Below are 12,386 nucleotides of genomic sequence, written 5' to 3'. Positions count from 1 at the left end.
AAGCCCCATGTAGCGGTGAGGACAGGAACTGTGCCGGCTGCCGAAGCCTGTCGCACTCAGCGGCAATGATCAATGATTGACACATGAAATGAAATGATACTGAAGAGTGTTGCTGGAATGAAAGCTGACAGGGGGTGGGGGTGGGGGTGGGGGAGGGAATCTATCCCGTCTCCGCTTTTTCAGCACAAATCTCACACTGAGTGACCGGGATTTGAACCACGGAATACAGCGTGCCGTCTGAGCCACGGAGGCTCATGCTATAACTTAATTTAGACAATCAATCTGTTATGTACTGACGATAGAATTACATTTCCGAAAACCGTCTCTAACAAATAAATCTGACGTGTGCTGATACAGACTCTGTTGTATTGTTAATTAGCACTTTTTTAAGTATGGCTTTGTTATCCCAGTGGGCTATAACACTAATGCTTCATTACAGAGTTTTCTCTGGGTCATGCTGTTACCCCGCGGCACGTGTAAACTCGTGATTTATGGAATGTTAACTTTAATGAGGCGTGTTGATCACGTACTGAACTGTTTTATGGTGAGGTAAAGGGTTTCACTTCATTCCGACCAACCATGTCGGGCCGAGTGGCTCTCTGGAGTTTGTGCGCTCTGCTGCTGGCCCTGTTGGGGGCCGCCATGCGCTCGGTGAGTACCCACACTCCCACAACTAGAGGGGGAACAGTACTCTATCGCTATTGACCTGTCCAAGGAGACTGCTGTCGAAAATGAGTGTTATTGGACTAGATGAATAGGTGGCTACATTTCTATAAATTAGAACTCAGAGAATTAGAGTAGGTTAAGCTATATCTAATCCTGTAGTGACAAGGTAGCATTATTGGACCTTTCTTCTTCCTCTGCGCGAATGTGTCTCTTAGGAACATGCGGAATCAACATTTGTTGAGACCTTCTCCTCGTCCAATAGTTCTTCATTTGCATAGATTTTTTTACGGAAGCATGCATAGTCTGAGCTGTATTTCTGTCTTTGTAAATGTGCTAAAATAGTCTCATAGTCGGAATTTCTTTGTGGAAATGATGACATAGAAAGCATTACATGAGATATTCTGTCGTATTTAAGATCAGCACCATCCGGTTGTGTCTGCCCTAGTAGTTCGCGCTGAACATGAATTATCTCCAGATTCTTAAAGAAAGCGTGGGTTTTTCAAGGAACACGGGAATACTAAATCTACTCGGAAAATCGGGAAATAAGTCTCTCCGATCAGAACAGAAGGAGGAAGGACCAAAAATCAGGAGTCTCCTGCTTAAATCGGCTGACTTGGCACGTCTGCAATCTGGTGTTGAGCATCTGCTATAACTCGATGATAAGTTTGTGCGGCTTGGATTATCTCTTGTGCATCTTCGAGATATTCCACAAACTGGATTATGTTTAGGATTTCCGTCATTGTATTATCCTCTACAGTCGACTTTCTGACGTCAAAGTACAGGTCATTGGCGACTTTGGAGGAAATTCTCGGCCTAGTTCTACTTTGCGCGAAGTCTCGACTATGAATAGGAAACTGGTGACTTTGGTGGGTACAAAGTGGACTTTGTTCTTGAATACGACCCTAAGTTAGGAATGAACTCGACTGATGAAGCTGTGCACATAAACCGGCTTCGGTAGTGGGGTCATGTGAGGCGAATGTAGGAGGATAGTTTACCTAGGAAAATAATGACTCGAATGTTGGGCAAGAGAAGTAGATTGGACACAATTTCTAATGATTTAAAGATAAAAGTTATTGAAGTAAACGAAGCCACAGATGTAGTTACATACAGAGGGAGGGTTGTTGTTAATTGAGAGAAGTTTGCGTACCCAACGCTGAAAGGCATAACAAAGATGAAGAATGCAATGCGTCTGTAAGTGATTACACTAGTTTGTGAGCTAATGAATACACCGAAGTTATCTCGTTAATAACCGACGACTACATCCCAATAAGCCCAGAGACAAGCTGAGCTGCTACAGAAGCATCGTATCACAGGCTTAGGTACCGGACAAATTCTTCCAAAGAGGCTTGTTTAAAAATAGTGCAAATTTCTTGCGCAACTTGCAATGCAAAATTCTTTCGATTTTTCGCATTTTCCTTATACATGACTGTTGCAATGAAACATCGTACTCTTCTTCACATATCTAGTAGTCGGAGTGTAAAGCAATCATCACATAAAGGTGCCCGATAAAAAGCAAATATCACCGCCCTAATCTCTTTCTTAAAGGCTCTTCACTGCTGCCAACTTGACTAGTTACATATTGAAATCACGAGACATAACCATCAACAAACTAACCTCAATGTAATGGAGGTTCTTACCCAAGTAAATTATCAATCAAGATATTTGTAATTAAATCCGTATTCAAGCTCAATGGGGAATTTAGGAAATTAATACTGTCTCTCACCCTCACTCAGTGTTTTATGTTTCTGCCTTTATTTTGATTTCTATAAGCGTATTCTTCGGTGTAAATAATTCAGCTCCCTTCTTAAAATTTGCGTTTACTTGTCGCACTGAAGTCAAACCGCGCTGTAATAAGCAAATATATTACATGTGCATATCGTCGCTCCTATATGAAATATTTTAGCTTAGAACTTTGGCCGGCAAGGTTCTGTCATCTTAGGTGCAGTATTGTGTGAATACTCGCCCTTCATAATGTATGTGCTGCGGGTCAGTATATCTCGAAAAATATTATCACATACGAGGTTTTGTCCCGGCAGCGACGATATGCTGTAATCACAGAGGCTAAGTCTGCAAACCGTACCAAAGTTGTGACAAGTTAGGTTGATAACGAAATGTCCTTCGATTTCAACTGAACTGATGTTTATAGAGCAGATAACGTTGCTTTCCTTTTCGGAGGAGTTCTTGCAGATTCTTCTTGCTTCTTGTACATCCTAATTTAATCCTATACATACGAATTGGACGAAATAAGACCGTATGAATAAAATGTTACGTTCGTCATTTAACACCAACTATATTATCGATCAGGCGACAATTCTTCTTACCTGGTATTACCCAAACAGATTTACAATTCTACAGAAAAAGAAAATATGCTTTAGTTATACCCGCAAATGTAACACTAGTGGTTTTCACAGTACGGCAGTGGCAATTTCTCGCAGGTCACGAAAAAAGCCATGACTATATAGTACCAATGTGCAGATTACGAATAATTGTAAGACGTCATATCGGCAGGTAGGGTCCCTAAACTGTGTGGTTAGCGACACTGAAGCGAAACCAACCAGATAGAAAATAACTGTATTAACCCTAGAATCCTCATAGACGTACACGCAAATGTAAATGCGTGTGTCACGTCCCAGCCGTGTTCCTGACCACGTTCTGTGAGTAATAATCCCTCTTACGTAATGTAGTTACCATCAATTGGTGTGATTCTTTCTGGATTATTTCATATGAGTTTTTATCAAATTTGTTGTAGGTTATTTTTCTTTTACTTGAGTTACTTCTGGAACAAGAATTTACTTTCAACAAGCTAGATAGACTGTCTTGCGAGTCTAGTTTTTTTTTACTGGTGTTTATTTTTATGTACCACTTGTGCCTTGATCTTGTGTTGGAAATAGAATAATTATTCAAGTTTCAGAAAGAAAATATAATTGAATTCACTTCTATACTTAGTAATGTAGTTAACATGAAGAAGGTTGGAGGAAAGAAAGATAGGAGACAGTACAGATGTTGTTTTGCGCCGTGTACGCCTTGGAAGCGTATAGTTACCAATAAGCGTTAAATTTCCTTGTTACCATTCTAGGGTTAACAACATTAACAGAGGGGGAAGAGTAAGGTTGTACCCTAGGTTACACGGCAAGGAGACTGCGGGACTCGTGTACTGGGGTCTGCCTACGTGGTAGGGGTTTCACAGCCGGGTGTGAGGGCTTAGCCGTTGTTCGTCTCCAGCTTTCCTTGCGGCCTGTGCCCACGATGATCGGCGACAATGGTCAATGAAACTGTCCGTTACAGATTATAGGGAAACCAGAAAAACCGATGGCGCTGCTAAAATGAGGCTTAGCAGGCAGGATGAGCTTGTTCGCCATTGCTTTCCTCACTGCGCAAGAACGAGCGACCCTACTGCTCATGATCTGAATGGCATCATTAGGGAAAGGATTCTAAGGTGGAAAGTATTGTCAGGATAGGGGGAAACAGGTTCTGAAAATACATTCAAAAAGGTGTTGATGAAATCACGTTATTAAGGTTGAAACCATTTACATGAACTTTGCTGGATTTTTTGACTTCAAGTCGCTGGCGCTTTGAGCCTGGTAGATTGTTTTATATATATACAGAGAGAGAGAAACTCCGCTTGATATCTACAGAAACCAATGGAGCATATCTTGTAAGCATTTGTAAAGGGAGTTTATTCAAATTTAATTCAAATTTGTCTTTAACAAATCCATGAACGTTCTCCTTAACACTCATCAACTTCTTCCAAACTCTCAATCACATCGGGCAAAAACTTGTAGCTATGCACTGCAAAAAGTTCCAACTCTAGATGACCTCTGCGTCCGTTCAGTGTAGAGCACAAAAGCAGCATTCTTTTTTATCAAAGTTTTCGCCCAAGAAGTGTTGAAGAGAAAACAGATTGTCTATTTAAATAGAACCCACAGCTCAAAGTGGGGGGGGGGGGGGGGGTTGAGGTGTTGAAGCATGAAATTCAAGGCAACAAGTAGTAATCTCACAAAAAAAGATGCAACAAATTGTGTTCATTTCTCTTCATTTCATGTCTCCAAATACATATATTGATCTACCGATATGAAAATGAAAATGAAATCCTTTCACTAGTCTTGAAAGATTTACAGATGGTGTGATTTCTCTGTAGTAACATGGTTAATCAGCTGATAAATCATCTGTTTCTTTACAAGATTTTTCACAGAGTCAATTGTGGTAGTCTGTCAGTGGCTGTAATATTGAGCAAGTGAAGCGTCTTTCAAATTGGGCCCGGCTTTACGTGTAGCACAGCTCAACAGGAATGTTTTATACATTACTTTAAATAGAAGAATGAATGCACAAGCTTGGAGCAGCTTGGCGTGCTGAGGCGAGTGACGTGTCATATCACAAAACGCTAGTAACCATTCTGTTTGGTTCTCCAGACTGTCGAAGCTACTATGGTCCCCTGACGAGAAGTCGCTGCTGCGCGTGCGCCAATCTCAAGTCTCAAAGCCTGACAATAAACACCGGCTCCGTCCGCGGCAATTCGTGTGAACTGAGGTGCAGTTGAGCTTTAGTTACACGTACTGCACAATGAATGTGCTTGCACTGTTTATCACGACTGATGTTTGTAGTGATCTGTTAGCAGTGGCGGCTGCTGCAGAAAATCAGTTGTGTGCTGTAACCCATGCCCCCTTCCAAAAATAATAAAAAATAATTAGAAACGTATGCCGTTTTCAAGAGGCTCTGTACTGAGTTTCCTATACTGAACAAACAAGCAAACAACCCCAATATACCAGGTGGCTCACGGACGCCGTACTTTCTACTTATAAATGTCCCGCATGCATAAGTGATGTGTGGGGTGTCTACCAACTGATTTTAACAGGGGAACTACTGCCAGCGGGCAGGTTACGTCAGAATATGAAGAGATAAGAAACAGAGTCACACTCGCAGCATGTTACTCAGCGCTGGCGGTCGAATGCACCCCTTGCATTAGTAAACATCGTTTTCGACCGCATAGTTCTAGGCTGGTGTATGGTACAGCCGCACTATATTTACTGTCTGCTTATCGCCAATGGCTAGTGTGTTCAGCAGCGACGAATACATAGACATTATTTTAATGTGTACAACCCGGTCGGAATGCAACCGAAGCTCCAAACAGACGTATGCCTTCTACACAAGTATTTCACCGAACAGTATCGTTTTTGTTTCATACAAGCAACTCTTTTATCGAGTGGAATGTCTACACATATATAAATTAACAAGTGATTAAATTTCCTTTTCTGCATCTTTGGCGTGTTAACAAACAGTAGCGGCGATTAGGGGGTGGGGCGTGAAGGGAAAGTCGCCCCCGCCCCTCGCCACTTTGTGGAGTAAACATTACATATTCACTTTAGCCACCTGGAACTAGGAATTATTATTATTTGTTTTGCTAATTGCTTTACGTCGCACCGACACAGATAGGTCTTATGGCGACGATGGGATAGGAAAGGCCTAGGATTTGGAAGGAAGCGGCCGTGGCCTTAATTAAGGTACAGCAACAGCATTTGCGTGGTGGGAAAATGGGAAACCACGGAAAACCATCTTCAGGGCTGCCCACAGTGGGATTCGAACCCACGATCTCCCGGATGCAAGCTCACAGCGAATTATTTGTAAAAGAAACGTTATCTGTACAAGCCTTTGTGTCTTATCTGCTAATTCTTTCCTTTATTTTCCTTAATTATTATCAATTTTTGGCGGAAATAAGCACCAAATGCCGTTCGTCGCGGGTAACCGATTTGTATAGCGCTACGGCAAGTAGTGGAGACTTTGCATGTGCTGTGGGGAAGGGTAGTAGGGGTATAATGTTTTTGCCAAGGTCGTGGACACTGAGTTATAATTCACCGGTATGCCGCACGCATTCGTCAGTCTGGTAGCCTCTTCAGTGTCTGTTAGTTCCTTAGTGTGTATTAAAATAGGGTAAATAACTTTTAATTGCATGATCATGCCGTACTTCTATTTAATTGTACCGGCTGAGCTAGCCGTGGAGTTAGGGCCGCGCATCTGCGAGCTCGCACCCGGGAGATAGTGGTTTCGAATCCCACTGTCGGCAGCCCTGAAGACGGTTTTCCGTAGTTCCCCATTTTCACACCACGCAAATGCTGGGGCTGTACCTTAATTAAGGCCATGGCCGCTTCCATCTCATTCCTAGGCCTTTCCCGTCCCATCGTCGCCATAAGACCTATCTGTGTCGGTGCGACGTAAAGCAAAATAGTAGAATATTTGTTTTACAATTAGTTTCGCGGAAACTGATTTCCAGGACTCAGATTAAAATTTTATTGAATGATTAGAAGCCGGCCAAGTGGACCAGAGAAGATGCATGCAAGACAGTAGCATCGCGTGTTATTTCCCGCAAATGTTAGATTTATTTACGTAAAAAAGGATTCCCTTAGCCCGGGATATCTATTCTGAAAAGATGGGTAAATCGCCCATTTCACTGCCGAAAAGGAATGCTCAACGGCGCACTCTTTCTAATGAAAGCTCAAGCAGAATGATTTTATAGTTTCCAGCGCGTTTCTGCTTTGATGAAACGAACGTCGACAGTAGAGTTTGCTATGACGCCGAGTGCACCGAAGGCAAAATGAAGCATTTCATCTTGGACGTGTGCAAGGTCAGATTCAAGCCGGAAGTGCGTTGGTGATGTTTTGGGGGGTATTTTTCGTATCATGTATTGGGCTTGCTCACTGAGGTGACCATATGCAGCAGAATGTTTAAAACATTGTGGATGATCAGTCAACACGTGCATCATGAGTATGCTATATGACAACAGCAAAGTTTATAGAGCTGGACGCATATGTGACTGGTTTTATGAACACTCCCTCACCCTATGACATCTCAATTGGCCTGCAAAATCACCTGACTTGAACCCCATTGAAAATTTGTGGGAGAAGTAGGAACAGCGGGTAAAACGCTGATATCAGCATCCTCGCAATTTGGTGAAACTCTGCGATCAAACCGTCATGATAACCTGGATGTGACGTAGCTACACAACCTTGTGGACTCACTTTCTAACCGAATCCAGGCGCTTATCAAGTCCACAGGTGGAATTGCATGGTACCAAATGAAGCTTGTAATGATTTCTCCCGGGGTGATCAATTCTTTTTGTCCGATGAGCTTATAAAACTACTTTAATCAAGTACCAGTATTTGAACATTATTATTTACAGAAATTAAACATATTAGCTGTAATAGTACTAGCATATGTATCCGTTATTTGCACGGGAATTGGTGGTGGATTTCAGGATTCCTTGATGAATGTATACGAAGTTACATGTCTGTATTCAAACGCTTAATACGGCATGTTAAACTGACATTCTTCTACGAAAGCAGTAACGCGAAGTCCGATAAAGCTGAACAAAGCGGAGAGACAACAAGGACCATAACAGAGTTTATTGAACGGTCCGAAGTTGTGCGTAGTTCTCCCTATTGTTGTTCCTCTGAAACCAGGAGTGGCGCTGTGGCTCAACACTGTCTGTTCTATCGGAAAAAAGTAAAATGGCTGTTTAGTTAAACCATTTAACCCAACTTGAAATGACTTGGCAGTCTGTAACACAGTCCGTTAAAGGCATCTTCCTTATTAATCCTCCTATCGAAATTATGCGCATGAGAAAAACAGTTTTAGAAATTGATTTCCATCTAGGCAGGTAGATTTGCCTTAAGTTTGGTTGTGAATATTTTTTGCGAGTGCAAAATCACGGTTTTGTATAAAACCCCAGTCACTTCAGGGATTTAGGAACAATGTTGGCTCTAAAATCTACCCAAGGACAGGTGGATTCAAAATATGAAGTTTGGTAGAAAAATATCCAGTAGTTTTTAAGTTTTATGAAGCAGACAGACACCTACGCTAAAATATACGCGAGATGGTCATTATTACACCTGAAATGAATAACTGAACGAAAATTTCGCCAAAATAGTCAATGCACAGATACGGTCGTAACGTTTTTATTTATGTAGATAATAATAACAATGATAATAATGAGTAGTCATCTGATAATTAGCAATGAACCAATGAAAGTAAAGAAGTGCAGTACACACAGAGACTGAACCAGTAATGATTATCGGGTTTTAAGTCACCTGTACATATCAGTGTCACTAGACACGCTCAGTCTCTCCTGTTGTATTATGAATTCTTTCGAAGTTTTTGACAGATAAATTGATGAACATTCTCGTACTTGATGCAAGTGTCCAAGTACGTGACTAATGAGCAGGTACTGTACCCCATGAGGGATCTGCAGGGCGAACGAGACGAAACAAACACATCTGTTACTCCTCACGTCATTCATCTTAGTCCAATCAAATGTTAACAATGGCGTCCGGCTCCATGGCTAAATGGTTAGCGTACTGGCCCTTGGGTCACGTCGGTCCCGGGTTCGATTCCGGGCAGCGTCGGGAATTTTAACCTTAACTGGTTAATTTCGCTGGCACGGGGGCTGGGTGTATGTGCCGTCTCCATCATCATTTCATCCTCATCACGACGCGCAAGTCGCCCACGGGAGTCCAATCAAAAGACCTGCACCTGACGAGCCGAACTTGTCCCGGCACTAAAAATCATACGCCATTTTTCATTTAACAATGGTTGAAAATTGTACAAGTAAATTGAATAAATGAATCGATGTGCACATTTCAACTTGTTTATTATAACACAGTCTAGCAAGTGAACATGAGTATTGCGTATATTTCTAGAGCGATCAGGATGTCCTGCCGACGGCTCATCGCACCCGGAGACGTGCCTTCATCTTCAATGGGTTTGGCGCCAGGATTTCGTTGGGCCCCTTTCAGTTCGGCTTCGGTCCTGGGCCGGACGAGACTCAGAGCGTGGAGGAGATCGCCAAGCAGGCGCCTGTCGCCAGCGTACCGGTACCTCAGCTAGGACTGATGCCGCCTGGAGGAGGGATGTTGCCACCTGGTGGGTTGATGGCAGCTGGAGGAGTAATGTTGCCACCTGGAGGGTTGATGCCATCTGGAGGAGGAATGTTGCCACCTGGAGGAGGAGTGATGTCACCTGGTGGAATGTTGCCACCTGGAGGAGGAATGTTGCCACCTGGAAGAGGAGTGATGCCACCTGGTGGAATGTTGCCACCTGGAGGGTTGATGCCACCTGGAGGAGGAATGTTTTCACCTGGGGGAGGAGTGATGTCACCGGGTGGAATGTTGCCTCCTGGAGGGTTGATGTCATCTGGAGGAGGAATGATGCCATCTGAAGGAGGAATGTCTTCATCTGAATCTTCAGTAGACTCAGAGCCAAGGTAAGGTAGCATTATAAAGTACAATGTAATATCCATCTTCTTCTTCCTGGCGTATTTCCCTGTGCATCGTGTCATACATTTGTCCTATCTTGTGCATCAGCTGGACGAACATCGACAACTTGCATTTCTTCCTGGAAGTTGTTCTCCATCTCGGTAGAATCTCTTCTGACCACGCAGTCTAGTTCCTCTCATTTCCGTTACAGTGGGCGACACCGCAGGTACTTGTTCCTGATTCGCTCCAAGCCCGTGAGAAGTATTCTCAGGTCCAATACATGAAGTGCTTCGTGACAGGCCAGCATTGAGCGAACGGTGGTTCGGTATACATTAGATTTAACGTGTAAGAGGATCATACAGGACACCCGTGGTTTCGTGACAGCATTCACTCGAGTGCGGACATCTAAGATAAAGTGACCAGATGTCACGTTCCTTAACCTGTTATCCTGATTTTTGGGACCCTTGATTACGTCATTTTATTTAAAAAGACAAATTATCCTACATTCACAGTAAATAGGTGAACAGTCAAACAAACACGACTGCTGTACAGTACTTGAAGTAAGTATCTAAGCAGACACATAGACAACAATGTTATTTGTCTCTCGTACTGACCATCAACTTGGCAGGTTCGATCCTGGCTCAGTGCGGTGGTATTTGAACATGCTCAACTACGTCAGCCTCGTGTCGGTAGATTTACAGGCACGTAAAAGAACTTCTGCGGGACTAAATTACGGCACCTCGGCGTCTTCGTAAACCTAAAAAGTAGTTAGCCAATAACATTAAAAATTAGTATTATTAAATTAACAGTCAAATAGACAGCAGTGTTATGAAGTTAACAGTGGATCTATGGCCTTCATCAAATAAAGAAGATTTTTGTTTCATTCGCAGCCAGGCAGCGTAGGTAAGTGCAGGGTGTGTCTTATAAACTCAGACTGAGCGCACGATGTGTGTACTCTGCGCTACAGCGGCTGGCTCAGGCCAACTTATGTCGCGCCGCTTTAAGCGTGTTACAATCTTGAAAGTGTCATCTTTCATAAACACCATTAGGATTTTCTGCACACTCATAACGAGAATTACAACCATTAAGATGAAAGCAGGCCTCATCCGAAAAGAACACAAGCTGAGGGTTGAATAAACGATCATAAGTGATGCAAGATACCACTCACAATATCTCACTCTTGTGGCTGGATCAGCAGGTTTTAAACAATGGGCCTGTGTAAACCTGTGCGGTTAGATGTGTAACAGCTTTGTATCTCTGTGTGCAGAAGAAACCGAAACTCCTACTTGTTGTGCTAAACCTGTGAGTGATTTATCCGGTGACCGTTCAAGATTCTCACCAATGTCATCTAGCTTTTCCTCTGTTAAAACTGTTCGTGTGCGCTCATGTTTCTTATAGGGCACTGAGGCAGTAGTTTCAAATTTATGTACAATTTCGTGAATCTGTTCTCATGAAGGTCAACAGAAAAAATGCAGTGCGTGCCCGTCGAGCCGAGTCGTACTTAAAATAACATTTACATACGGTGTCTCACCATGTTAACAGCTGAGATTCAGACTGGCTAGGTCGAGCACGTCTACGCGCCTCCCGCACAGCTGCTTAGGTCTCGGAGACTAAAAACGCCGTTGGACGGTCCGCGTTTATAGCAGAAATAAATGTTTTTCTTCTGTTAAGAGGCTAAGTCTTGTTTTTACAGCCATGCGTAGTTTCCTTTCCTCGGTAGTGGGGAGAAGGTACTCGTTTTACGGACCTCCTCCCCTGAAATTGCAGTGCATATACGAATCTGTTTTAGATCGTTTAGCCCATTTCTCTCCAGTACGGTACATCGTTCCAGTTGTTGAACTAGTCTTGCAGACACTGTCGGCCACAAGCACGCGTTTATCCACACGAACTGCGCACACATGTCTGATGGTCATTGTACATATCGTGAATCATCGTAATGTACGGATGTGACACGTTTTTCCACTTCAGGGCGCAGCAAACCGCATCCCATGGCAATGCGTCATAGACCTTTCCCAGATCTATAAATACCTTCTGCAGATCTTTCCCTAAAGGAGAAAAACAGCATCCATTATCGACCTGCCTCGCATGAACTCGAACTGCTTTTCCGAGATGTCAGTCTCATCCAACAGTCTTCTCTCCCAGAGTTTCAGAACATGGCAAAGTAATTTAATCCCTCTGTAGTTACCACCTTTGTTTTTATGTGTGGGCATAGTAGTGCTCTTTCTCCATTTTATTTAACGGGTATTTAAACCGCTGGATACCTCTTTATCTCATGCTCTGGCAAGTTTTAATAGGAAGACCATCTGGATATGGGGCCTTTCCGTTCTCCTTAATTCCGATAACGTTATCCACTTCGTTACCGAGACCGGCTGGAAGTTCTCGAGAGAGGATGGGCACTGGCATAGCCAGTGGGGGAGGGGGGGGGGGCAGGAGGAGCTACCTGACGCTGAGTTGGCGGCCCCGGTCTAGAAAGTCAAG

General features: G+C 43.2%; 1 protein-coding gene across 4 annotated transcripts in view; it reads left to right on the top strand.

Moving 5' to 3' along the window:
- Positions 1-12,386, top strand: part of LOC136886796 (uncharacterized) — a 262,354-nt gene that overhangs the window by 145,703 nt on the left and 104,265 nt on the right. For all 4 annotated transcript variants that reach the window (XM_068230684.1, XM_067159601.2, XM_068230683.1 and 1 more), the window contains one exon: positions 9,354-9,916. In XM_068230684.1, coding sequence (XP_068086785.1) covers positions 9,546-9,916 — 371 coding nt within the window. In that variant the 5' untranslated portion in view covers positions 9,354-9,545. The remainder of the gene's footprint in view (positions 1-9,353; positions 9,917-12,386) is intronic.

This window comes from Anabrus simplex, chromosome X (genome assembly GCF_040414725.1).
Source record: "Anabrus simplex isolate iqAnaSimp1 chromosome X, ASM4041472v1, whole genome shotgun sequence".
NCBI lineage: Eukaryota > Metazoa > Arthropoda > Insecta > Orthoptera > Tettigoniidae > Anabrus > Anabrus simplex.
Note: the sequence above shows the minus strand (reverse complement) of the source record. Positions and strands in the feature narration are given on the sequence as shown.